Below are 27,990 nucleotides of genomic sequence, written 5' to 3' on the forward strand. Positions count from 1 at the left end.
CCATGCTTTTGTACTGGGTTTCCTCCATGCCTGAGATGTTTTGCTTAAGTTTTCCTGGCTTCCTTTAAGACTTAGCTCAAACACCACCTTCTTCAGAAAGCCTTCCCCTGTCCCACAGGTAGTAGTGTCTCTCTCTGAGATTACTTTCCATCTACTCTGTATTTTGTATGTAATTGCAATTTATGGTTCCCTATTAGAAAGTAATTTCTTTGAAGGTAGGGATTGATTTTGGCTTTTTCCTGCACAGGGCCTAAATATACTTCATATATAATAATAAGTATGCTTGTTGACTGATCTTTGTAGGAAGGGTGAAAATCAATATAGATAGAAATTTCCTCATCTGAGTTTCTTAAATTGATGAAATCAAAATTCTAGTCTCTATCACGATCTCTCCTTTCATAAATCTTCCCTATAGGATCAAGGAGATAAAGGTTTTCCTCTTGGTCTTTTAATTTTCCATAAATTCCCTTATAAAATTCCTTAACCCCATTCCTATTATACTATCAGTTCACTGCCTTTTCTAGGAATACATGTCCTTGATATATATATATATTTTTTACGTCATCCTTATGATAGGTAGCTTCGGATTAGCTCCCCCACTTATGATTTGATTTTAAACAATCTCCTTACTTTATAGCCATAGTGTATTTATCTCATTTTATTCTCAGAAAACCTATAAAGGGCAAAATTAGTAGACCTATTTTATAGGTGGAAGAAACAGGCCTAGAATTTAATTATTGTTCCATATTCAACACAACCAGTGCTGGTTAAAATTCATCCATTGATGAATTGGAGAACACTAAATCTGGAGACCAAAAGATCTGGGTTTGAGTGTCTGCTAACTATGTAGTCTTCAAGTAATTTCATCTTTCTGGGTTTCATTTTGTATTTGTTAAGGGAAACTTTGTCTTACCTTCTTTGCAAGGGTATTATTGTAAGGAAATAACTTTGTAAATCAAAAGCCCTGCAGAAATGTGAGCTACACAATAACTAAACACAAGCTTTAAGTTTGTTCTTGTGACTTTACTCTGGGGAAGCACATTTGGACAGAGAAGATGTTTGGATAAGAAGAGGTTGCTAGGTCTGCTTACCAGCTCGTTAACCTGCCTGGCTGGCTGGGTACAGGAAGACAGTAGTGAGAGATGGTCACTTGGCTAATTTATTCAAGACTTAAAAATGTATGGCTGTATTTTATTGAAAAAAATATTTACAAAATTCCTTTCCAGGGGATTTTCCTTACTCAGTAGGGTCTCCTAAGGCCCTTTTGAAATTTAAGGGAATTTGAGCAGCACAAATGCATCTTCCTTCACAGACTGGCATCTTGAGGCAAGTCCCTTGATTGTGATCTCTACAACAAATCATTTTCACTTTATAATCAGAATTCAATTCCTCCTTAGAAGATGAATGTCAATGTCAAAACCAAAATGATGAGTGGCAAGCCTGGCTTTCTGTCAGGTCCCCTACCTCTGAATCTGAATTGCCTCCACCAAGGAGAAACAGAAGCAGAGGTGAACAGAATCAACCTTGGTGTTGAAATCTGTGAATTTTACAAGTCATCTAGAGAAAACTTCCACTCTTAGGCAGTGTGCAGGATGACTGTATAATGCCTTAATCATAAAGAACATGAGAGAGAATGACTTCCAGGAAGAAAATCGCCCAGGTCCTATAAAAGGGATAAAAACTAGAGTGAGGGAAAATGGCAAAAGCCACTTAAGATGGAGAGACCAGATCTGAAAGTTCCATCTTGTGACTGGGCCATTTGCATCTTGGTTGTCACAGCCCATCACCAAAGCCTCAGATCCCACTACACAAAGGAAGGCAGGCAAGAAGGAAGAACAAAGTTTTGGTTGGTACTCCAGAGCCCAAAGGGAGTAAAAGCCATAGAAGCAAACTTCTTATATTGAGAGGTTCTGTTAGAAATCAGCAACCTTTCAAAGTGCTCGCTTATCCAAAATGGCCCTTCTGGAGTATCAGTGCACAGAGGCTCTCAGAAAGAGAACTGTAAAAAGAAGGGTGACCATGATAAATGCAGAAAAGCAGGGGCAGTATAAGGAGATGGCAGGCAACCAAAGGGTCATCTTTGGCAAGCATGGTTTAGGTTGCCAGGCCCTAGCTAACAAACCTGTCCCAGTTTTTCATTTGCCTGAACCATTAAGGCCACTTTAGGTCTCTACATGAATGATTTTCACTGTTATAAAAATAGTTATACAGGGAGGAAAATCTAAGTTGTTCATATAAAACCAGAAAAGGTGTAATCCAGATCTGCTACTCGGAGGATTACAGGGCTAGGGTGGGAAGGGACCTTGGAAGTCACCTCTGCCAATATTCTTCTTTTACACTTGGAATAAGGGAGGCCCAAAGTTGAAGTGACTCATTCAAGGTCATATATTTTGTAAGTAGAAAAGCCAGTGCCCTTTGCACCACATTATGTGGCCAGTGGATGCTTAAAAAACCATGAGGGCCACTATACTTCAATGATGGAATGCCAATTAAACAGGGTTCCTTTGAAGAAACAGCAGGATGTAGACAGGGAAGTACGGGAAAATAAGGAAGAGACAAGGTATTCCATTGTCTAATACTAAGGATTATCTCAGGAATTACCCAGAAATGGACCACAAAGGCAGCTCTAGTCTTAGAGGAAGCCCTTGTAATTTGAGGTATTCTGCTCTCTGGTCTCCAGAAGTTAAGTTGAGTAGGCAGCCTATATGCTGGAATTCAGGTGGGTTACAACCAGACACTAGACACAGACACCCCCTTCCCCCCCAGCATTTGGATGAAGCAGGCTGGTGACTTGACCTCACTGTCTGGCCACTGCTACCCCAGGATTCACGGCCTTGATTGCCAGGGGAGAGGACAGAAGATCAGAATTCATCTCGCAAATGTGGGGGATGGTCCATGCCAAAGAAGGAGGAGGACTGGCCCCGTAAGTCACGTTCCCTTTTCACAAAGGCAGTAAAGGAAGAGACGCAATTGCCGATGAAGTGGTCTGCCTGGCCAAGGATATACAGGTCAATCTGTGCTACTTCAGGCTGCAGGCTCACCACCCTTACCTGCAGGGAGAAAAGAGGCAGAGCAGGTTAATCTAAAGGATCTCACTTAAACAGTTTAATTAATACTGACAAAGCACCTATCACACAGAGCACCTGCCTAGTGAGGAGAGAGATACTGAGTTTTAAGATTCTGTCTATGACCTCATGGAGCTTACAATGTAGTGGAGAAATAAGACGAAACAAACATAAAATACTGACGTACACAGCATATCATAAGTGCAAAGGTCTCCTGGCTCTGTGTAACAGAATAGCACAATTTCTGAACAATCACAACTATAGTACCCTTAAAGACCAATGAAAAGCCACATGGTGGGTTTATACAAGTACTATATAACTAATAATGACTCGCACTAGGAAAACTGTGTGAAAGATCAGTCAATTAATAAATACATAATTATTAAACAACTTCTACATGTATGCAACGTAGGTGCCATTCTCAACTCCTCACCATATACAAAATAAACTATATACACAGGACAAATAGGAAATAATTAGAAGAGGGAAAACATTAGAATGAAGGGGTGTTAGGGCAGGCTTCCTGTAGAAAGTGGCATTTTAATTAGGACTTAAAGGAAGTCAGAGAAGTCAGGAGTCAGAGCAGAGGAGAAAAGTCTGTTCCAAACATTAAGAGACAGCTAGAGAAAATACTGGGAGAATGAAGAGTATTGTGCATGGCACAACCAGGAAGGCCAGCATCATTGGACCAAGGAGTATCTGTTGGGGAGGAGGTTGTAAGAAGATTGGGAAGGTAGGAGGATCTTTGAACACTCTTTGGATCAAGGTTTGTATTCGATCCTAGAGGCACTCAGAAGCCACTAGAGTTTACTGAATAGGGGTGGCTGACATGACCAAAACTACATTTTAGTAGTTGAATAGAGAGTGACCTAGAGTGGGGAGAGACCTGAGGCAGACATACCTTAGGCTATAGCAATAATCTAGGTATGAAGTTTGCATCAGGGTGGAAACTGTGTCTGAGAAGAGAAAGGAGAATATTTAAGAGCTGTTGCAAAGGAGAAACTAATAGGACTTAGCAACAGCCTGGATGTAACTGGGAGAAAGAGCAAGGAATTCAGGAGTTTTGAATCTTAGAATCTAGGAGACATCAATAAGGCGGTGTTTGATCAGAAAAAGACTCAGGCTGGTCATTTAATGAGAGTAGAAGAAGAGGAGGCAAGTGCTTCATTGTCACTAGCAAGATAGCACAAGAAGCAGAAAAAGATTATCCCAACAAATTCAGTAGACCTTCTGTGTAGACAAGTAATTCTTTAAATCATTGAGGTAAGAGCATTAAAAAGGCACAGGCCAAGTACTATATATAAAGTCTAAAAGGAAAAAAGCAACTGGGGGAGGGAGGGAGGAAAAGTGGGTCAGAGAAGATCTAATGGAGAAGGTAGCAATTGGGTTGGGCTTGAAAAGATGGGTCAAGAGGGAGAAGGAGGACATCCTAGGCACAAGGAACATCAAGTGAAAGCCAGAGAGAATAAGGTATATTGTAGGGGAGACATAAGAACAGTTAGACAAGGCCAGATTGTAAAAGGAAGTAAAGAAAATGGAATAAATGTGGAAAGGTAAGGTTTGGCATGAAAATATGCACTAGTTTGGTGTAGAAATACATCAGACTCCACAGGGAAACAAGTGAGAAGTGGGGGAGGGTAGAGAGGAGTTAAGAGAGAAGATAATACTGAGGGAATAGTCACCAGCAAAACAAATTTCCTAATCCTGAAGGAAGGATTAAAAGGGGGGAAGGGAGAGGAAAGAATTAGAATCTAAAAGGTACCTTAGCTTGCTTCTTAGACAACTGGGGAATGGCTAGGCAAACTGGATATGAATATAATAAGTCTATCATTACATTATAAGAAGTGATGAAGGAGACTATTTCAAAGAATCCTGAATTGTGAGAGCTGAACTAGAAGAATAATTCAAATATGGAAAACAATAGTAGGCAAAGTGAGCTTTGAAAAACTTTAAAACTCTCATTAAAACAGATTAATCATATTTCTAGAGGACTTTTAATGAATTGTGTTACCCATCTCTTGACAGAGGGGAGTGACATAAGATGCAGAGACATACATTTTTGGACATGACCATGGCTTATTTGTTCCAAGGGTTTTCTCTTTCTCTCTCTCTCTCTCTTTTTTTTTTTTTTACTCATATTTAATTGGGACAAAGAAAAGATTAGTAATAGTGATGACTTTTCCCTTCCCTTCCAAAAGAGGGTCATTTTAAAAAAGGCCCAGAAGAGAATAGTAGGAAATTCAGACAATTAGGGAAGGTTTTAAAGTAACTTAAAGAATTTATTATGTGCTCTTAAAAAAGGCCAGAGGTGTGAAATAGACTCACAATTTCACAGAATGCTTTTTCCCCCCTGTTCTCTTAGAATGTGCTGAAATACTTGTGTGTGTGTGTGTGTATTTGTTTTTAGAATTTAAGAACAAATAAGAAAAGTTGAGATGGTCTCAGACTGTGAAAGGTCTTGAAAGTCAGGCTTCAATGAGTCAGATTTAACAGTATTTTCTTTCTTAGAGTCTGAGGTCATGAATGAAAATTTAAAAAGCCAAGAGGACTAATATAAAGATCAAATTCCACCTCATACTTGGCACAAACAAGTTTTCGACCTTTTCCAGTACGACACACCCATGAACTTGCTAGTTCAGCCAGCATCTATATCTTTCTCCAATGCTACCCTCCCTCAGTTCCTCATACAACCCTCCTCCACTTCAGCCAGGTAAATCTCCTAAACATTCCTGAAAGAATTAGGCTTTGTTCCTGCCCCTACCTTCTCTTGCAACTTCTACATTTGCTGGAAACCTTCTCTCCCTCTTCATGCCTTTACAAATCGTATCCTTACCTTCACACCCAGATCTAGTCCTAACTCCTCCAGAACAATAACAACTGCACATTTCTATGATTCTTTAAGGTTTACAAAAGGTTTTCCTCACAAATACCCTAGTGAGGTAAGTAAAACAAGTATTATTATTATACCCATTTCACAGAGAGGGAAATTTTCATGGGATTAGCACACAAGATTAACACAGCTTCGAAGAGGCAGAGTTTGGACTGGAACCTTATTTTCCTAATTCCCAAGTCCAAGGCTCTATGCAAAGCAATGTAACCTGTGACTATAGGCTTGACTTCCTATACAAGCTCATTTAAAAATGTTTTGTGACATTTTTTGGTTTTTATATCACTACCATTTCCAAAAATCTTCTTTTTCTCTTTGAGAGAAACCTTCCCTTAAACAAAGAAAAACAACTAGGAAAAACTGAACACTGTGACTATGTCAACATTTCACATCTGTCATCTCCCACATTTCTACTAAGAGAATTGTGTTTCATTCCTGACTTCTGAAATCTTAACCTATAGTATGGTACAAATCTTGTACTAATCTGGCTGCTGGTTCTGCTTAAATTAGCACTTGGTGGATGTTTGGATTATTTTCTTTCTCTTCTAACATGACTATCTGCCAGGATAATTAATAATATAATAAATGTAAGCCAGGAATTACCTCCATGAAGTAAGGCTTTTGTTGTTTATGAGACAGAGATAGAAAGTCAGTATGAGCTAATAAGAACACTGGTTTGGAATCAAGTCATACTATAGTTAGTGGCAAACCTGGAATTTGAACTCTGGTTTTGTGACTACATGGGGCAGCTAGGTGGCTCAGTGACTAAAACATGGGGCCTAAGTCAAGAAGGCACGATTTCAAATGGGTGATGCTGAGCAAACCTAGTTTGTCTCAGTTTCCTGATCTGTAAAATGAGCTGGAGAAGGAACTGACAAACCATTCCAGTATCTTTGTCAAGAAAAGCCCAAATGAGGTCATGAAGATTTGGACAAGACTGAAGTAACTGAACAAAAACAGTTTATGACTACAAATCTAGTGTTCTTTGTTCTTTCTACTATCCCGTGTTGTCTTAAGGGAAAAAAAAAAGTCTATATGTTCTAAAAAAAGTGACAAATCCACCTCTTCTGCAACATATTCACTACTAATAGGGGATAAGGGAATAAGACAGAACATAGGGCTTCCAAAGACATCCTTTTCTTTGGAGTGACACTGATAGCCTTGATCTAGGGAAAGAGAAAGAAGGCCAGTCATTATTACCATCACCATCTCCATTTATAAAGTATGGTAAAGCTTATCAAATACTTTTCTCACTATTACTCTAAAAGGCTGGATGATGTAGCAATTATTTTTCCCACATTACACAGGAGGAAAATGAGGCTCCAAGGCATTAAGTGACTTGCCTAAGATCACAGAGGTAGATAATGTTAAAGCCAGGAATTCTTAATCAGAATTTAAACAGCATCTGGCACATGGGAAGCACTTCAGGAATGTTTGTCAACTGATCTGTTGATTATACCAGATTTGAATTCCTAATTACAATATTTTTTTTCCATTATATTTCTCCATCTCTTTCTTTCTTTCTTTCTTTCTTTCTTTCTTTCTTTCTTTCTTTCTTTCTTTCTTTCTTTCTTTCTTTCTTTCTTTCTTTCCTTCCTTCCTTCCTTCCTTCCTTCCTTCCTTCCTTCCTTCCTTCCTTCCTTCCTTCCTTCCTTCCTTCCTTCCTGAGGCAATTGGGGTTAAGTGACTTGCCCAGGATCACACAGCTAGAAAGTATTAAGTGTCTAAGACCATATTTGAGCTCAGGTCCTTCTGATTTCAGGGCTGGTGCTCTATCCACTGCGCCACCTAGCTGTCCCTCCATTTCTTTCTTGTATAAGAAACTATAGCTGCTGACTTGTGAGAAAAATAGGATTTACACATATGGAAACAATTAGAATATTACAATGAGAGAATCCAGGAAAAGAGCAATAAACAAACCCTCTTGGTGGTCAGGGAGAGACAGACAAAGAGAGAGGGAGAGGATTAACGCTGACTGTGGTTAGTCATTATAAATCAGAGCCCTGCCTGTCCTTAGTAAGCAGGTGGAGAGAAGGACAAAGGGATGAAGAGCCAGGAAAAGCAAGAAGCAGCAGCAGTGACAGGCAGACTAGTTAAATGTGGCATAGATGGCCAACCCCTAAGGAACTGGACTAGCCTTTTTCTTGTCAGCTTGCCTCCCTCCCTCAAGTGCCTCAGTTCTATATGAGACATGGGGTGGGCAGGCAGAGAGCAATCTCAGCTTAGTCTCTGGTCAGGTTCTAACACTGTATCCCCTTCTTTCCCAGAGAGCTTACCTTTCCTTTGAACAGCTGCTGAATTTCAGAGACATAGCTTTCTGAGTCTGTGGCAATGTAAATGGATTGGGCTTTTACTGTTTTCACCCAGAGCCTCAGGGCACGTTTGATCTCCTTCAGATCTGGCAGACACATGACCATGGTGAGAGGCGCAGCAGTGTTGCGGTTGTAGCCCACACATTGGGGTGAAGCCATGAAATGGGAGCTGGCTGTCCCATCCTTCAGCATACTACAGGCATTTTTCTAAAGAGGCAAGATGTGAAGAAAGTCAGGAAGTACAATGAAAAGAAAGCATTAAAGAGAGACATCACTTTCCTTCTGAAGACCTCTTCTACCAATAAAAAAAAAAAAAATCAAAGAAAATGCAAAATTCAAACTCAAAAATTTACATTTTTATAGGAAAAAAACAACACAATAAATAATAATAATTTATCTTCCTATAGGCTTCTTGAACTCTTCCCTGTGAAGTTTTTGAATATATTTGGTCAGCTTTTATGCTCTCAGGGACACCTGGTCTTTGCATATCCCTCACTGCTTCTTCTATATAAGTTTGCTTGGGGGTCTTTGTGATACAGATACTCTTGGATTCTCCACGGCAGGGACATCAGTGGAGCACTACCTCTGCCAAACTGGAAAGACTAAGCACTAGGACCAGGTATCCATTAGCTGTGGAACAGCCTCCTTAATTTCAAAGAAGCCTATCTGGGGACAGCTAGGTGGCGCAGTGGATAGAGCACCAGCCTTGAATTCAGGAGGACCAGAGTTCAAATGTGGTCTCAGACACTTAACACTTCCTACCCATGTGACCCTGGGCAAGTCACTTAACCCCAGCCTCAGGAAAAAAAAATAATAACAAAGAAGCTTATCTGAAGAGGTCTGGCTCCAGGCATTCCTTCAACTGCTTGATATGGCAACAAGGAGTTATAATCTGGTATTGTTATGATATTGAGAGCATCCACATGGGCAATATCATGGATCCTTAATATGATTAAAAAAAAAAAAAGTATCCTACCCCAGTCTCTAAGAACTTGTCTCTCACAATAGTCCACAAGCTAGCACAAGGGAAGGAGGGTCAAGACTCTCATATTCTATTTTTCCCTCCATCACTGGCCTGCTGCCTGACCTGGGGGGATATCACATGCAAGACCTCTCATTGCCTCAGTCTATCCATCTGTAAAACAGGGAGAAAAATGGTGGCTGTTAGATCACAACTGAGCAGTATCTACTGAAAGGGAATTTAGCAAGAGAATGGTAGCAAACCATAGGCCCCGCCCCCTCCATACACTCATATTCCTGCAATCCCACAAAGCTTGTAAACATGGAAAGATCCCTAAACAAGTAGAAAAGTTACCCAGTCAGAGCCAATTCGGAGATGAACCCCAATGTAAGGCCTGATGAGATGAGACTGGATCTGGGCCTCCCCCTTCTGCGTCATCTCGTCTGACCACACCATGTACTTCTGCAGGGCTCTGTGTTCTTCCAACACTGGAAACTGAGCTGGAGCTCCTGGGAGGGCAAGCACTGGATGCTTATCTGGGGGGAACCTAGGAGGAGAAGAGCATAGGCCCAGTCACAGACCTAGCCACTTCAAGGGAAAGGGATGGAGGGAAAAGACATGAGCCTACAGCCTACCCCCACAGGAAATGGATGAAGTTGCACCATGACCTCGGACCAGCTGAAAAGTCGAACCACATGCAACAAGCACAAGAGATTTTGAAATCCCAACGAACTGATAAGAATGCTAGGTGCAGAGCTCAAAGCATTATTGTCTGTGGTTTGGAATTTACAATCCTGTCTGCTTGTTTTATAATTAAAAATTTACAGTGGAGTCTTCTAACCTTGTGAATGTCATGTTGGCTCTCAACTTGTGGTGCTGTAATTCACTCCTGGGTGTGGCACAGCACAGAGCTTTGGGCCTTAGATTCAGCAAATAATGAACATACCTCAGTTGCAGGGACAAGTAAGTGACTGCCTTTAGAGAAGAAATGGATTTTGTTCAGGCTCTTATGACTATGTAGAACAACTCTATGATCATTCTTCAGCTAAGTCTACTTTTAATTTGGAAGGATTAATAAAAAATATTCCTAAAAAGGTTAGATTGATTCTTGGAGATTTTCAAAATTAAGAGAGAACTATTTCCTTCTTCTGTCAAATTAAATTCATTTGCAGGCACTAGAAGTAGTGGGGATGTCACGAAGGACCAAGTATAAAATCACTAATTCTGTCTCAGATATTTCTGAAAGAGGCCTGATTTTGACATTTCTAAAACCCCAGAAATCAGAATCTCAGAGCTGGAAGGTTTTTAAAACATAGTGTCAAAGTTGGGAAGATCTTGGAAGTCATCATCTAGTTCCCTTTTCATTTAAATAAGCAAATTTTGTAAATTCCATGCTCTAATTAGATCTGGAATAATTCACCTGCTAGCAGGATCAGGCCCATTAACTATGGAGATAAAATAATCAGTGTGGAGGCCCATGTCTTGTAAAAAATGTTAAATTCGTTCTCTATTTGTTTAGGAAAAAGTCATCTAGAAGAGATTGATCAAAATGATTTTTCTGATATGCATGAAAAGTTGCTTTTTTGAGAAGCAAGCCTGAATAACCGCCATGAGATCCAGCCTGAACTACTGTGGTCATTTTATGAGTGTTTCTGAAACCTTTTATCACAGGCTACCATGAATGGCATTCTCCCTTCTCTCTAATCCCTGCAGTACCTCTCCCCCAACAGTTACATTATTATTTTAAACAATACAATGATTTATATTTAAAGTGTTTTACAGTTTGTAAAATTCTTTCCTTGAAACTACTCAATGAGGAAGGTAATACAAAAGTATTATTATCACCCAATTTGTAGAAGAGGACAGTGATGCTCAGAGAAGGCAAGGAGGAGGAAGAAGAGAAGAAATAGGAAAAGAGGAGAACAAAGGAGGATGAAGAAAAGGAAGCAGAGGTATAACTCACATTTCTTTTTTCGTTATTGTTCAAGGAATCAAGGTTAAATGACTTGCCTGGGGTCACACAAACTAGTGAGTGTGACCTGATGTCTTCAGACCAAATGTCTGAAGTCCCATTTGAATTTAGATCACTTGGACTCTGGGGCTAATGCTCTAACCACTATACAACTTAGCTGTCCCCCCACCCCCAAAATGTGAAACTCACACTTCTAACTCACAAATGAATAACTCACATTTCTACAATTCTTTTGAAGCCTGGATAGGTGAAAAAACTTGTCTATAGTTCACACCTAAATAAAAGGCAAAGCCAGAACTTCTAACTTCTGGAGTTTTGTAATCTACAGTCTTTCAGACCTCATGACACATCATCATCATCATCAACTCCTCCAACTTTACCCCTACAAATATATTTGCTGACCTTTTTCTCAAATTTCATACCCATTGTGGGCCCTCAGAATGGCTCCTCTTCCAAAAATCATTCTTTGTCCTGAAAAGGCATCCATCTACCTGTCTGTGTCTATTTATGAATCATATAAGTACACACACACACATATAGCTATCTATGTATATATATATATACATATATATATATATATATTATTTATGAATCATATAAGTACACATACACATATATAGCTATCTATGTGTGTATATATATATATATATATATATATATATATATATATATATATATACACACACACACACACACACACACACACACACACGCACACACACACACAGCACAGACTCGCTCCTTTGGTATTATTGGGGCCATGAGGCTGAAGGCATCAAACCATAGGGAAAAAAACAAAACCCCATTTGACTACGTAAATCCAAGGGGTGAATGTGGAATAATGAGGCTGTTTAAAAGCGCATGCATGCACATGCACGCATACACACAAACACATACACACACCAGAATCTACATAACTAAGTGAGCTCTTTCCCTCAAAGCAAACCTTCTAGGAAGTCACAGGTTTTTTTTTTTTTGTTTTTGTTTTTTAAACAAGGTTCATGATGTATCAGTGTTCTCTTTGAAAACGGCTTTTAGGCATTCTTCAGATTGGTTAAGATGAAGGAAAAGATAATGATAAATGTTGGAGGGATGGGAGAAAATTGGGACACTGATGCATTGTTGGTGGAACTGTGATGATCTATCCATTCTAGAGAACTGCATCTAATATTACATTTGGAAATACATCTAAAGGGCTATCAAACTGTGTATACTGTTTGATCTAGAAGTGCCACTACTGGGATTCTACTACTCTGTGACCCAGAGAAATCACAAAAGAGAGAAAAAAACTCATATACCCAAAAATACTTGTAGCAGCTCTTTTTGTGGTGGCAAAGAATTGGAAAATGAGTAGATGTCCATCAATTGGGGAAGTTATGGTATATGAAAGTGATAGAATATTATCATTCTATAAAACATGATGAATAGGTTAATTTTAGAAAGGCCTGGGAAGATTTATGTAAACTAATGCTAAGTGTACTCTTGGATCACAGAGGGGGAAAGCCTTGCATGTATACAGATTCCTTCTCCCCTCCAAGAGTCTTTGATGATTGTCTTGAGTAGAGAAATATTACAGTTACTTTTGTTCTAATAACATGTGGCTAGATAAACAAGTTCCTGACTCCTGATGTGCTAGCCCAAGCTGTGGAGAGTCTGTGAGTCAATCAATAAAAATTTACTAAGCAAAAAAAAAAAAAAAAAAAAAAAACAAAAACTAATGCTGAGTGAAACAAGCAGAACTAGAAAAACATTTTACACAGCAACATTAAGATTGTAGGATGATCAACTATAATGGACTTGCTTCTTTTCAGTGGTTCGCTGATCTAAGGCAATCCTAATAAACTTTTTTTTTTGTTTTTTTTGTTTTTTTTCTAATAAACTTTGGATGGAAACCGCCACTGAAATACAAACAAAGAACTATGGAGACTGACTGTAAATCAACATATTGCTATGTTCACTTTTTTCTCCCTCTTATGGTTTTTCCTTTTTGTTCTGATTTTTCTGTCTGAACATGATTCATAAAGAAATATGTAAAAAAAATGAAAGAAAATGGCCTTCAGGGCCTGTGGCAGGCTTCTTTGGAATCTCCTCAATAAAAGCAAATCCTGGAGAGGAGAGGGGGGAAATAGGGGAAAATAAGGGGAGATAGAGAGGTCCATGTGCTTAAGATCTACTCGCTAGCTTTTTGTAAATGTTCAAGAGCCATTTGGAGTTGAGTCCTGAAGAAGAGATAGTGATTTTGTACAGAAATTCAGTCTGGATCAGAAATGAAGTAAAATGATAAAATAATAAGATTTTTTTTTTTTTTTTGCCATGGGGGTCACCCATGGACCAGCCCCGAAGTCTATTCTCAAAAAGGAACTCAGGCTAGTGAGCAGTGGTATTTTTGAAGAATAAAAATGCATCTGTATACCAGCTCCAGAGTTTACTAGCTGTATGAGTATGAGCTCTATACAAACTCTCTTTGTTTCAGTTCATTCACCTGCAAAATAGAAATGATACTTGCACAACCTAGCTCACAGGGCTGTGAGGAAAATACTTCATAAACCTTAAAGCTCTCTATAAATATGAGTGATTATTAAAAATTCTGATGTTTACTAAAAAAGAAATAAAAACCAGTTCAAACATCTGTCTTTTAGGAGCCATGATTTCACTGACACAGGTACTCTCAAAACTGTCCACCTCTATCCCTCTCATCCTTCATAGTGTTCATAAGGTGCTGTGATGGAAGCCGGCTTTTCAACATTGAACCTCTTTGATTTAGTATGGCTGGTCCCAGACCATAGACACACAGCCGAGTACTGGGCTCTTATCCTTAGTCTTTCCAGCTTGGAAAGACATGGAGTACTTGTGTTTCATGGGGAAGCCTTGAGGAATCCAAGCTTCTCACTATATCTTCATACCATAATGAGGCAGCAGGGGATTTTGGGGGGATAACTCTTCACTTAACACCAATAAAAAGTAGAAGGTTTCATAATCGCATGTTTTTCTACCTCAGCTTGAATTCTGTTGGATAAACTGCTGTGTCCATCTGCATCAAAAGCATTAGTTTAAGAACAGAATTAGTACTTTAAGAATTGTGCTCCCAGGCAGTTTGATGAAATAGGGGATAGAGTACTGGCCCTGGAGTCAGGAGGACCTGAGTTCAAATTCAGTCTCAGACACTTAACATTCATGAGCTGTGTGACCCTGAATAAGTCACACCCTAAATCTCTCTCATGCAAAAAAAAAAAAAAAAGAAGAAAAAGAAAAGAAAAAGAAAAAATATTGGTCCCTCCCTGGGCCAAATGATAACTCTGCTTTCTGACTCTCCCAAATCTTTCTATCCTTCATGACCCAAGACCAGGCTAATTTTCTCTATGAAGATTTTCCTAAGACTATTAGGTAACTTGATCCCTTTTTCATCTTCCCTTACAACATTTATTATCTTTATTACATGAGGCTTTTAGCTTCAACCACTTTGGATTACTCTAAGTTTCCTTCCCTAACTCAAATGTAAAGTCCTTGAAATCTGGAACTATGATGTCTTATAATTTTCTATGTCTTTCCCAGCACCTAGTATGTAACACATAGTAAAAGGCATTCAATAAATATCTGTCTGTTCATTTAACCTACTTTTTTCTAAACAGTATCATATGGCAGAGAACACATTAATTATACTGTATCTGATAATTATCAGGATGATATAGTTTTCTTAGCTGAGACTGAAATTTTTTTCCTCATGTAGAAGCGACTTCCAATTTTAACTTCTGAAAAGGAAGGGTAACTGGCAAATAATTCATCCCTTGACCAGGAACCCTGGATTCACATGATCATGAAATGTTCATTTTATGACAGTCTTTATCAGGGGATAAACTATTGCTCAACTCCACAGTAGGTCAATGTCCTGTGGTGTCAGGCTGTGAATTGGGAACAGATCACACAGCAGATACTCTCTGTACACTGGCCCTGTGCTATTTGTTATCCCTTTCTCTCTGAGGTACACTGGCTACCCCTTCAATCCCAAGTAACTGCATGTTATAGATTAAAATTGTGAGGCAGAATTAGGCTCTGGCCAACTATTGACCTCCACCTTTAATTGCCCAACCCCTCTCCACTCCCACTCCCACTCTTAGTACCTTTGGATCCAATGGTCCTTGTAGGAAGAGCTGAAGGCAATGCCACCAAAAAGTTCTGATCTATTGAAACTGACATTGAACTGATCCCAGAATGGGCCAAAGGGATTCCCTTCCTGCAAAATAACATATTTAGTCAGTTGCTGGGATGGACAGAAGCTGGGCACTAATCAGACAAATGGAGCTGGGCCTTGAAAAGAAAAGGAACCGAGAGAGAGGGCTGGGTGTGGAGAAGTCAAGAGATCTAATTCCAGGTGACAACAAATGTCTGAATGGCCTCAATAAAGGTAAGTAAATACAAAGCATAAATAATGTCGTGCAAAATAATTTCAAAAGGAAGCAAGTGGGGACTGGGATAAGAGGGGGAAATCAGAAAAGACCTCATATAGGAGACAGCACCTAATCTGTGCTCTCAAAGAATGCATTCCAGATACAAGGACGGAGGAGTCTGAGCAAAGGCATGGAAACACTGTGAATGAAGTCTTCAGGTCAGTTTGACTGGCATGAGAAGTGTACAAAGCCCTAATTTATCATTAAAGTTCTGAGAAGCATCACATAATGTTCACTTCTGTAGCTTCACAATTTCTAAATGGCAATACAAACTGATCTGCCTAAATAAACATTTTTATCAAATACCTACTATAAGGAATCAGATTGGATCTGAGCCCTGGACTTGAATGACTCCTAATCATTATAGGCATTTGCAGTCAACACAATCACAAAGTGTTGGAACTGGAAGGGATCATTATCGATCATTTAATCCAACTCCCTCATTTTATAGAAGTAGGACCAGAGGTTGAGAGAGAAGGGATGGCATCTAATGTCATGCAGTAAATTAGTGGCAAAAGTAGGCCTGAGACCTAGATTTCCTGACCACTTGTTTAATATCCTCTCCACCATATGAAATATGGCAAATTGCTTCATATTAGATGATATTTTTAAGGAGCCCTAGGAGGATCAGCAGAAAGAATATTCCTTCTAGCTACATTTACATACATAGCTGAAAAAAAAAAAAAAGAAGGAAGGAAGACTTCACAAAAGAAATGCAGGTAGAAAGTACAGCAGGTTCCAGGTATGGACAAAGGGAGTGAAGACCAAAGCTTCCAAGGACCCACCTTCATAGGGCAGGTCTTCTTGTCAGCACTCCGCTGGGCTGCAACATCAAAGCAGTAGGCCACTCGATTCTCAGGAGGCCAGTGGTTCGGGGCCAACTCCTCCATGAATCTTTCCAAGCTAATGACCCGATGATATTCTTTGAGTGGATCTAACTTGAAGTAGGTCTCATAGGACACATGCAGCTATAAGGATGGAAGAGAGGGACAAAAAGATGATGGAAAAGAGAAATGGGACAAATAAAAAGAAGGGAGATGAGAGAGACAGAGACAGAGAGAGAGAGAGAGACAGAGACAGAGACAGAGAAGAGAGAGAGAAAAGGAAAGAAGGAGAGAGAGAGAGAGAGAGAGAGAGAGAGAGAGAGAGAGAGAGAGAGAGAGAGAGAGAGAGAGAGACAAAGAGAGGAGAGATAAGAAAAGAAAAAGAAATAACAGAGAAAAATAAAGAATGAGGGGAAATTGGGGAGAGGGAAAGTAAGAGGAGAAAATGAAGATGGGAGAGGAGTGTTTCGGCAGTCACTTTGACTCCTGTCTTAGGAAGGAAGAACTCTTTTCTGACACCTTTGTCCCCGAGTTGATGTCACCTCTTAGAGAAAACTGAAGAGCAGCCACTGCTATGTCTGTAGGCATTGCTAGTCTATGTCCAAGTGAACTCATTAAAAATAGAGTGCTAATGAACCGGAGCCATGAGGTTGAACTTAACATAAGCTGGCTAAGCTCTGCCTTGGCTCATGATCAGACTAAATGCCGTTTCACCTTTGCAGCATATGTCACAAGGGAGCTGAAATGACAATGAGAATGGTTCAGGGCAACCCATTTTTACTATACAAGAAACAGATCCAAGCACACTTTCTGCAGAAAGAATAAGATATCAGGAAAAAGAACATATGTTTGCAATTCCGGGGGTGGGCCCAAGAAGTCATTTTACTAGTAATGACTTAGGACACTTTCAAAAAGCCCCACTTTATTGATAGTATCTCACAGACCCTTGTGAAATTTGTAAATTCCCTCAAAATCTTGACGGGCAGGGTTAAGGCCGAGGCACAGACCGGGACTCACATTGGTGTATGGAGGCTTGTGATGCTGGTACTCAATCCAAGGTGGGACAGCCAGGGTCCGGTTCAGTAGCTTTGCAAATGCCAAGGAGCCCAAGAAATGATCTGCCTGGTTCCCAAACCTCCCTAGAAACACGAATAAGCCAGGGTGAGATTGAGCCGTGAGGCCCGCACACAAAACGCACCTAATGTTTGCGGAATCACTGCGAGCTACAGGTAAAAACCAGAAGGAACTTTAAGAACTCTTTCTCATCTCCTTAATTTGTAAATGGGGAAACCGAGGCCCAGAGAAGTGAAACTTGTTTAAGGCTAGATTTTGAATTTGGGTCTTTTGACTCTAAATCCAGTTATCTTTCCACTAGATCTGATTTTCAGTGGGCAAAAGTTTTAGTCTTTGTGGGAAGAGGGAAGAAGACAAGAAAACACTTAAGAAATTTACTTCGTGGCTTTGGAAGCCTAGCATTCTAGTGGGAGGTTTGCACTGACGCAGTCTGATTTGGGTCGTTATTTCCTCTCCTGCGCCTCAGTTCTCAGCAAAATGGAGGGACGGGGTTAAAGTCCCTTCCAATTTAGAGTCTGGAAGTCTTAATTTCCTGGCCATTCCTCTGCAGAAGAGGCCAAAGGTCCAGAAAGCTCCCTGCTCTGTTCTCCGGGGAGGAGAGGGCAGGGAAGGCGTTCCTAGCTGCCGCAGGAGAGCAGGTGGGACAGCATCGTCTGCACTATCTGCACAGCTCGGCCAGGGCCTAGAGACCACCCCTCCTCGGGGGGCCCGTCTGGGGCGATGGCTGAGGGAGCTGTCTGGGAAGACCTGTCAGGTTCCCTTCCCCCCCTCTCCCCCCCGGGAGCTGAATTAGACGAATCGGGCTGGAACGGGAGGGCTCCCTTCTCCTCATTCTCCCCTCCCCCCCACCTCGGGCACCAGAGTGAACTGGTCCGGGGCCACAGGGCAGGTTTCTCCTGAAGCCACAGTGGACTGGTCCAGTCCCCGGATAGACTCTGCCTAGATTTGAAGTAAACCAATCTGGCTGGAGGGGGGGCACCACAGAGAAGCTCCCCCCACCCCAGCTGAGTGGATTGGTCTGAGGCCAAGCTCTACATCCCCCGGTCTCGTGCCTTTTATCGCAGGACAGCCGGGAGGAGCCCAGCAGGGGGCGCCCGGCCTGGGAGGCCTTACCCATGCAGGGGCAGTAGAGCAGGTAGCCGGCAGGGTCCCAGGCGTGGGTCAGAACCCGCGTGGGCAGCAGGAGCCCGAGCAAGGGCAGGAGGAGTGCCCACGCCGCGGTGACCATGTCTGCCCACGGCTGTAGGCTACCGGCCCGCCCGTCGCGCTCCCACCAGGCTTCGCGCGCGGTCCCGCCCGTGCCCTTCTATCCGTCCGACGCGACCATAGAGAGCTCGCGGCACCGCCCCCGCTCCTCCCCCCCTCCCCTCGGCGGCCCGAGCGCCCGCTCGCGCGGCTCCCAGAATGCACCGCACAATGGCCCGACCGCCGCCACTACCGGGGCCTGACCGGGCCTGGCGGAGCCGGAGCGCGGCCCGCCCCGGAGCGCGGGGGCCCCGAGCGCGGTGAGTGAGGAGCGTGAGCATGGGGAGCGAGACCTGAGAGCACCCCCTCCTCCGGGGGGCGCCGGAGCCAGGGCTGGGTGGACGGAGCCGGCTAACGACCGAGCTTCGTCCCCGCCCCCGCCCGTTCCGCGCGCCCCACAGGGAGGGAGAGGCCCGGATAATCCGAGCCCACGGGGGGGGGGGTGGGGAAGGGAGGGAGGCCCGGATAATTCCCTGCGCGGGAGAGGGAAGCAAAGGCCGGATCTCTTAAACCCCGAAAAGGGGTAGCAAGGACCGGAAAGCTCCCGCCCCTCTTACCCCCCCTCCACCTCTGATAAACGGGATCCAGGACCCCTGAAGATCTGCCTCGCTACCCCTTTGGCGGTGACGCCGCGCTCCTCCCAGCACCTCACCTTCCTTCTCCTGGGGGGCAGTAGTGGGGGGGAGTTCTCTGCGTTCTCGACCCCCCCCACGTGATCCCGGCCCTCTAGCCCGCAGGTGCAGCCGCCGCCTCCCCACCCCCCACACTTAGGTCCCGCGGTCTGTCACCGTGCGCGGTCCCTTCACCCGGGCAGGCTACCCCCCGCGATCTCACGGGGGATCCGGCCTTCTACCGCACGCACAAACACGCAGCAGGCCCCACGGGTGGGCTGGGAAATTGAGCTCCGCAGGGAGTGAAACTACTTGCCCAAGGTCACGGGGGAAGCCGGTTCGGAGCCGGCTCTTTTCCCCGGTTTACAGTTTGTTAGCCCTCAGTGGAGACGCCTCAGCCCCTGCCTTCCACAGAGGTCTGAGGGACCCGCGGAAAGCATATCCGGGCCTTGCTAATCCTGTTTGATGTCTCCCGGAGTGGTGCAAGCCGCTGAGGCTCCTTCGCGCCCCCCCTCCCCCCTGGTAATTCTCGGCCGAGGCTAGAGTGCTGTTTCCCTTCCTGCGCCTGTATTTTCTCCTCCGGGAATGCATCGGGAGGATTTGTTTCTGGTGCTGTGGGTCAGGGCCTGCCTGCTCTCTGTCTATTTATAATGTCGCGGTTGCTATTTTGAGCTCCGAGGAGGGGAAGGCGCCGTTCACCGCTTTGCACGTTTGCCCTTGGTGATGCTTTCAGTCAGCAGGTGGTGGGGCCAGTTTCTCAGATCCCCGGGTCCTGGAGAAGAGGGATAAGAGAGTCTCATGCTATTTTAGGGTAGTCATTGAAGTGGAGACTCTAATCCTCTGTGGGTCTTCGATTTGGTAAGAACTCACATGGAGCTTAACCCTTTCTTTGCTGCAGGGAGATCTCAGGGAGCTGCCTTCTCCGGGCAAAAGGCCGGAGTAGAGTATGAGGGTAGTGTACATAGAATGGGAGCATAATAGAGCAGAAGAGTTTCCGTGAAATTTTTGTAGTGCCAAAAAAATTAGTTTATCTGAGTGGAATTAGCATTTGGAGAACTAAAGGATTATCAGGATGTAATTCCTTCTGATTTATATTTCCAAAAGAGACTATACATTTTTGAACTGCTCATGTGTTGATGTTTTACAATAATTTTTCCTAACTAGAGAAACGATATTGCTGAAATAGTTCCCATTTGTCCTAGATTTTCTCCTGGAATTTGAACTTAGTCCTGTTAGGGGTATGCTTGGACTCATTTGGTAGGTGCTTTTTGGAGGAGGTTATGGAATTTTGGAGGAAGCCAGTTAGGAGGAGTAGAAGTAGTGGCTGCAGAGGATATCCTGAAGGAAAAGGAGTAGTATCTGGCAATTAATTGTGAGGCTAAGGGGGGTGAGGGGAGAAGGAGAATGAGAGTGTGGGAGGGGTTGTGAAGGTAACAAAATTGGCTTTGGGACCTGAGGGGAAGAGATACATTCTTTAGTGCCTCATTGCCAAGAAGTGGGTAAAATTTAGACATCAAAGGAGGGCCTTCCCCAGTCCATTTCCCCTTCCTTCCGTCCCCCTCCCCCCATCTGACACCAAAAGGACTCTGTGGAAAATGTTGGAGAACCACACCATGGGGAACCAGCTTACTAAGATGTCTTGTCAACTGGGAGGGAAGGATTGTGTTTGTTTTATGGGAACAGGTTCTGTCGGCTTCTCCAGTTGTTAAGGTCAATGCACAAGACCAGAAGAGCAGCCTAGGGAGAATGGCAGCCTTCTGAAACTTTACTGAGGAAGGGGAAACCTAAAGGAGCAAGTACTCTTGAATAGCACAGAGATCTCACCAGGTCAGAGAGAGTATAGACAAAGAAACAGGAAAAAAGATCTCCCTCCAAAGGATGACCAAGTTACACCTGTTTCATCAACAATCAGCATGTGACTGGGTGCAAAGTAATTCCACAATCACTTTGAATAGTATAGAGGAGGATAGGGTGTTCTTTTTTCTTTGAAAGCTACATCCCCATTAAGTGCAGCTCAAGCAAAGAGAACCCAACCATGTGCTTTTTGTGTGGACAGAGCCCTTGTGAGGGCTCTCTTCTCAGCCCCCGCTGGCCTCTTCCTAGAAGCCCATTACTCACTCTTTCAGTAAGAGTGTATTGAGTTGCTGCTACAGTTTCTGCTTGTTCAGGAGAACTGATGAGGTGGATGTGTGGGAGGTGGGGGACGGACTGTTCTCTTTCTGAGTTTGAGTGGAGTTTCCAGAACCAGTCACCTCTTTCATATCACTGAAAACCAAGGGACTAGGACTCACTTCTCTCTAATTTTCATCCTCACCTAGATAGCAGGCACCAGTTTGTTTTTAAGCAAGGGTAACTTCTAGAACTGGGGTTCTGTCTCTTTAGTATGCCTTGGGCATGGGTAATCTCTGGTATTATAAACAGGTAATTCCACCCACCCACCTCCATGGGGGAGGGGAGTAGCACAGCATGAGAACTGGACATTAAAGAAGTTTGAAGAGTGTTGTATGACAAATACAACAGTATCACCCAAGGGCTAAAGTGGGATTGGTTTTTAGTGGGCCATCCTCAACATGTGACTAGTGTAAAATGCTGCCACTTTTGTGCAGATCTTTCTAGACAGATCTGTACTTCTGATGCGAAAATACTTGTATTATGTTTGGCTATTTATTAAACAAGAAGAATGGTCTCTAAATAGGGGAAGCTTGTCCATTTTGTAGTTAATAGCTACTGTTCCTATTGTACTTTAACATTTTATAAAATCTTTATAGCAATCCCATGAGATAAACAAGTACCTGGGTTTGGTTTTTTTGTTTTTTTAAATCCCTGTTTTTTAGATGAAGAAAAAGCAGTTTGCCCATGAATCTTATGACTTGGGGGTTGAACTTAGATCTTTGACTCCAAGTCTAATGCTCCTTCCTTATACCATATATTAATGGTGGCGGAAGCTGTCTATCAACCTGTTCTATTTCTTTAGGCTTCCAGGAAATGTTCTTGTGAACAGCAGGTGCAAGCATGAGGAGCAGCCATGCAATGGATTATCATGCCCTGGTCTTTATCATAAGCAACATAGCTTTTTAATATAGACCTATAGCCACAAATTCTATCTTGAGAAGAAATGAAATTTTAATGAAATGCCATCCTTGCCAGGATCAGCTTGATTTCATAGGAAAATCTCCCTCTGTTTACATGGAGAATTGGCAACTTATAGTCTGTATACTGAAGTAGTAAGCATAATTATTTTTTTCTTCTTTTCCTGTTTTTAAATTTTTTTTTTAATTGAAGCAACATAATTATTTTTGATGGCACATTAAGTGGTAGTTTTTATTCTGTACTTTTTCCCCTTACTGCTTTTTAAGATTGAACATAGTAATACATTTGTAGAACCCAATCCTTTTAGTTGGTAGCCTGGAAGTAATCAGACATATAACTTTCTGCCTCCACCCATATAGAATCTTGGCATTTAGAACTTTCATCTCTTAAAAAACAATTATTGGTTTCTTTGTTTCTTATATCGCCTTCATTTCTGAATATGAATCATCTCCTGTAATTGAAAAAAAATTTTTAAAGAATAGTTCAGTAAAATCATCCAATATATCAAACAAGTTTGACACTATATGTAACATAATCCCCGACTTTAAAAAAAAAAAAAAAAAAGAGGGAAGTACATTTTCTTTAACCCTAAGGCTAAGCATCAATATAGTAACATAGCATTCCATATAATTTTTTTTTTGCTCCCTCTTTTTTTTTTTTTGAAGTCATTATATAGGTTGTTTTCCTGGTTCTGTCTACACCAGTTCACATGAGCCTTCTCATGCTTCTCTGAATTATTCATATTCATTGTTTATTATGGGGCAGTAATATTCTATTTCTTTCATGCACTACAGTTTGTTTAGCTATTCCCTACTTGATAGGCATCAACTTTGTTTCCAATTCTTTGCTACCACAAAAAAAAACATTGATATGTCATTCACCATATTCAGTGCTTGCTTACTATATGCAGAACCCTGCTAGCTATAAGGGGAGCTAAATCTAAATGAGACCCATTTGCTCTGGATCTCAGCAAACCGGACTTTTCACCTCTCCCTATTTTTCTGTCTTTTGCCATTTCTTTTGTGTGAAATGGATTCCTTCCTTTCTGTTACCTGAAATGGACTCATCTCCACCCCATTTCTGTGAGCTGAAATCTCTCTAGTCCTTCAAATCCCAGCTCATGTTCCATCCTCCACGAAACTTTTCTTGATTCATACACTTCCTCCCCAAGATGGGCTGACCCTTATATTTCTCATTAGCATTTTGTCTGGATACTTATATAATTTACATTCCTTTGTGCTTATTAATTTCCTTCTATCATAATTATTTGTGGATGTGTCCTATTCCCACTTCTAAACCCTTCCCCCAACAATTGTAAACTTGAAAACAGGCATTGTTGTCCTTTCATCTTTGTATCCTCCAAGCATTAAATGTGGGGCAGGCCCTTTACAAAGTAATTGTTTATGTTTCCTAAGCTCATGGAACTAGTGTAATAGGAGGATAGGATGTATAAATAAATATACTATGACTTTACCATGAAGAGTAGAACATGGTAAAGATATGTAAGGTATCCTGTTAGGTCCTAGGAAGGAAGGAGAGAATAGAGCTTTCAAAAGGTTACTAACCCTTTGTTCAAATAAAAAACTTTCTGGGATTATGTAAATCCCTGGGGGAGCCTCACAGTCAGCATATATGTAGCCTGTGTTTGAGTGCTCAGAAGCAGAAATCTCACCCTGGGTATGCTTGGGTGTGCACTGCCCTATTAGCCTGATTCTAAGGGCAGGTTATTCCAAGGTCTCATTTCCCAAGCAGGGGATTCTTTTATTGTCATTTTTTTGTTGTTGTTTACTTTTTAGCACCTTTCTGCTGGAGGAAGAAAATTAAAAATAGGATAGAATGGAAAGTAAAATCTCTGGTAAGAGATTTGATGGGAAGATTCAGTGATTCTAATAGTTGAAAAAAAAATTGAGATATTGAATTTTGGAGAAGCAACGGACTGGACTTGGCTTTGGAAAACTTCAGTTATAGTTCTGGATTTGCTGCTTACCAACGTCATCTTAAACATTTCTTTTTAACTTCTTTGAGCCTTATTTTCTTATCCCTAAAATGAATAAAATAATACTTGCATTACTTGTCTCTTAAAGGTATTGTAAGAAAAGAGTGCTTTGTAAATTAAAAGTGCTGAATCTTTTACTATTTGTCAATCTCCTTATTTGTATTAGCATAGGTAATCAAGAACTCGTTAACCTAATGCTGGCTTTTCTAACCCTAGTTTTTCTAACATTTCAGGTGAAGATATTTTTCTGAAGGCTCCTTTGAAAACTGTATCAGAACAGAGTGAGCACACTGCTGATGGGGAAGAGTTCTCATTAATATGGCCCTTCCCCATTAACCCTGCCATGACGGCATTCTTCACCAGTGTCCCTAACTGGATTCAAGATGCAAAGCAGGAGGAGGAGACAGGCTGGAAACTAGTTCCCAGGCCAAGAGGCCGTGAGGCAGAAAGTCAAGTCAAGTGCCAATGTGAAATCTCTGGTACCTCCTTCTCAGGTGGGGAGAAGCTGAGAACTCACAGCCTCCCCCACACAGAACAGAGACCGTACAACTGCCCTCAGCTGCACTGTGGCAAGGCCTTTGCATCCAAGTACAAACTTTATAGGTAGGTGATAAAATTCTTTATAAGGACAGTTTTGGAGCCAGAAATTCATTTGAAAACAAAACCCAGGAAACCATACATTGTTCTGAGTTCCATGTGTTTTAAAGAACAGTATACTTCTTGAGACCAAAGACTGTGTTTTCTACATATTTGATACCTGATCTTATGCACTTGTATTAATTGATGGAGGCTACCTTGAAAATGAAAATCAATCCTACTTTTAGAACTTGAAGGGAATCTAAAATCATTGAGTTCAAAATCTTTATAGAGGAGAAACTGAGTCCCAGAGAATGTGACTTGTTAAAGAACACACAGAAAGCCAGTGATATATCCATAAGTAAAACCTATGTTTCCTGTTGTTAATTCCATGTTCTTTTCACATAGTATGTTACCATTTAAAGTATTTTGATTTAGAGTTTATGTTCCCTGTTTTGGCCTACATAGCTTTCTCTTCCAGCTTACTAGAAGAGCTCTGATATCATGGTTTTTTTCCAACTTGATTATCATCCACGCCATCTAGCAGAATAGTGGTGAATTTGGAAGAACAACTTAGAATTACTTACTGGAATGAATTAGTCAGTTATGATGCAGATAGCTGAGTTTCCATTCTCATTTTCTCTTGTTTGTAGGACAAAATTGATAATGGGTGTTTTAAAAACAAATTTGAATTTTTGCCCTCTCTACTTGTATATTTGACATTGTTTATTAGTCTTCTGTCTGTGCTGTTGAGGAAGAAAGTAGAAACATAGAAAGAAGTGTCAGGAAGTGTATTTTCTTGATTGCCACTGGGTGTGACCTTAGGCAAGTCACTTCCCTTATCTGGGTTGCATTTAATCTTCTCTGTGTATTTGATGATTTGAGTCACCTTCCAGAAAAAAGCAGCATTCTTGTGGTATACATATTCTCTTACTTCAAAACACTATAAATTAAATTTACAAGGATTAAGACTGTCAGATCAGTGAGACAGAGATCTTACATTAGCTAAAATGCTGTCTCTTCTTAATACTTTGTATAGAGTCTTGGCATAGGTATACCCTGGGACAAGCACCTAAGTGATTGAAGCTAAAGGACAAGAATAATTGTCGTCCGAATATCTTTATATATATATTTACTCTTGATAATTTGTACGTGTAGTATCTGCTTGGTGTAAAACTATAGTGAAAGAATGTATATAAAGCATTTTGCAAAACCACTTAAAGCATGTTTTGAAAATCAGGTGGAATGAGGCATACCAGAGATAGAAGAGAGATTTGTATGTGTAGCATCTTTATGCAAAAGGGAACTGACACATTAAGGATAAAGAGAGCTATGTTTCTAACTCCTAGCTTCTGGATATTAGGCCTTAGTCCTCTTCCTTTCCCTCCCCACCCCATCCCACTTTAACCTTTGGATCAAAGAAGATTAGTGAAGGTGGCCAGATCATTTGATCATCTGTTTTCTTTATCCAGGCATATGGCCACTCACTCAGCCCAGAAGCCCCACCAGTGCATGTATTGTGAGAAGATGTTCCATCGGAAGGATCATTTGCGGAATCACCTGCAGACCCATGATCCCCATAAGGAGGCTCTCCACTGCCCAGAGTGTGGCAAGAACTATAACACCAAGCTGGGCTATCGACGCCATCTGGCTATGCATGCTGCCACTAGTGGTGACCTCAGCTGCAAAGTGTGTCTCCAAACTTTTGAAAACACCCAGGTCCTGCTGGAGCACCTGAAGGCTCACTCAAGGAGAGCATCAGGTGGGGCCAAGGAGAAGAAGCATCCCTGTGACCATTGTGATCGACGTTTCTATACTAGGAAGGATGTAAGAAGGCACCTGGTGGTACACACAGGGCGCAAAGACTTCCTTTGCCAGTACTGTGCCCAGAGGTTTGGGCGTAAGGACCATCTAACTCGGCACATGAAGAAGAGCCACTCACAAGAATTACTGAAAATTAAGACAGAACCAGTAGACATGTTGGGACTCCTTAGCTGTAGCTCCTCAGTCACAGTGAAAGAAGAGCTGAGCCCAGTTCTGTGCATGGCATCCAGGGACATGATAGGGGGTAAGACCTTCCCAGGCATGTTACCTATGGGCATGTATAGTACCCACCTCCCAGCCATGCCAAGTTCAGGGATGCCCCATTCTCTGGTTCATAATTCCCTGCCAATGGGAATGAGTTATCCTCTGGAATCTTCCTCATCCATCTCCTCTCCACCACAACTTCCCCCCAAATACCAGCTTGGATCTACCTCATATTTGCCGGAGAAACTACCCAAAGCAGAGGTGGAAAGCTTTCTGTCGGAGCTTCCCGGAAGCCTGTCTCTCCCATCCAGTGAGCCCCAGTCCTCCTCTCCTCAGCCGGCCCTTTTGGATGAAGCCCTGCTTTCCAAGAGCCCTGCCAACCTCTCTGAGGCGCTTTGTGCTGCTAACATGGACTTTTCTCACCTCCTGGGCTTCCTCCCCCTGAATCTTCCTCCATGCAACCCACCTGGGACCACAGGAGGATTGGTCATGGGTTACTCACAGGCAGAAACTCAACCACTGCTTACCACTTTGCAGTCTCAGCCTCAAGATTCTCCAGGACCTGGGGGTCCCCTGAACTTTGGGCCCTTACATTCATTACCCCCAGTTTTCACCTCTGGCTTGAGCACCACCACTCTGCCACGTTTTCATCAGGCCTTTCAGTAGGCTGAAGGAGGAGGTACCAGGCTTGGCCCTCAGGTCATAAACCCCAATTCTTCTTTCCTCCACCTGTTCCCTGTGAAGGCTGCTAAGCTTTCAAAGCTGGGTTCAAGAGTGAAAGGATTCCAGTGTCTGTATGGAGCACTTGGGTTCAGCCTCCCAGAGCAGCCTTGAGGTTGCTTGAACCCTACCCCCGTGAAAAGATTTCATACAATAGGACTTCAGGTATTTTTGTTTGTTTGTT

At 42.1% G+C, this 27,990-nt stretch overlaps 2 protein-coding genes across 2 annotated transcripts; one reads left to right on the forward strand and one right to left on the reverse strand.

Moving 5' to 3' along the window:
• Positions 1-1,177: 1,177 nt before the first annotated feature.
• POFUT1 (protein O-fucosyltransferase 1) lies at positions 1,178-18,901 on the reverse strand. The gene is made up of 7 exons (XM_074292773.1): positions 18,654-18,901; positions 17,484-17,605; positions 16,428-16,610; positions 15,316-15,428; positions 9,580-9,772; positions 8,229-8,471; positions 1,178-3,050 (listed from the first exon to the last, which is right to left on the reverse strand). The coding sequence occupies exons 1-7, from the start codon at positions 18,766-18,768 to the stop codon at positions 2,862-2,864; spliced, it is 1,158 nt and encodes a 385-aa protein (XP_074148874.1). The 5' UTR covers positions 18,769-18,901; the 3' UTR covers positions 1,178-2,861.
• PLAGL2 (PLAG1 like zinc finger 2) lies at positions 18,872-27,964 on the forward strand. The gene is made up of 3 exons (XM_074292772.1): positions 18,872-19,045; positions 24,716-25,085; positions 26,531-27,964. Exons 2-3 carry the CDS (start codon positions 24,826-24,828, stop codon positions 27,750-27,752), a joined length of 1,482 nt encoding a protein of 493 aa, XP_074148873.1. The 5' UTR covers positions 18,872-19,045; positions 24,716-24,825; the 3' UTR covers positions 27,753-27,964.
• The last annotated feature ends 26 nt before the right edge of the window (positions 27,965-27,990 follow it).

The sequence above is a fragment of the Sminthopsis crassicaudata genome, chromosome 2 (assembly GCF_048593235.1).
Source record: "Sminthopsis crassicaudata isolate SCR6 chromosome 2, ASM4859323v1, whole genome shotgun sequence".
Taxonomy (NCBI): domain Eukaryota; kingdom Metazoa; phylum Chordata; class Mammalia; order Dasyuromorphia; family Dasyuridae; genus Sminthopsis; species Sminthopsis crassicaudata.

Excerpts from the sequence above, each read along its gene's own strand:
- POFUT1 (XM_074292773.1), bottom strand. The coding sequence starts at position 18,768 with ATGGTCACCGCGGCGTGGGCACTCCTCCTGCCCTTGCTCGGGCTCCTG. Across the intron at positions 17,606-18,653 it reads GCTCTACTGCCCCTGCATGG|GGAGGTTTGGGAACCAGGCA; the intron begins GTAAGGCCTCCC and ends TCGTGTTTCTAG. Across the intron at positions 16,611-17,483 it reads ACAAGCCTCCATACACCAAT|CTGCATGTGTCCTATGAGAC; the intron begins GTGAGTCCCGGT and ends CCATCCTTATAG.
- PLAGL2 (XM_074292772.1), top strand. The coding sequence starts at position 24,826 with ATGACGGCATTCTTCACCAGTGTCCCTAACTGGATTCAAGATGCAAAG. Across the intron at positions 25,086-26,530 it reads TCCAAGTACAAACTTTATAG|GCATATGGCCACTCACTCAG; the intron begins GTAGGTGATAAA and ends TTCTTTATCCAG.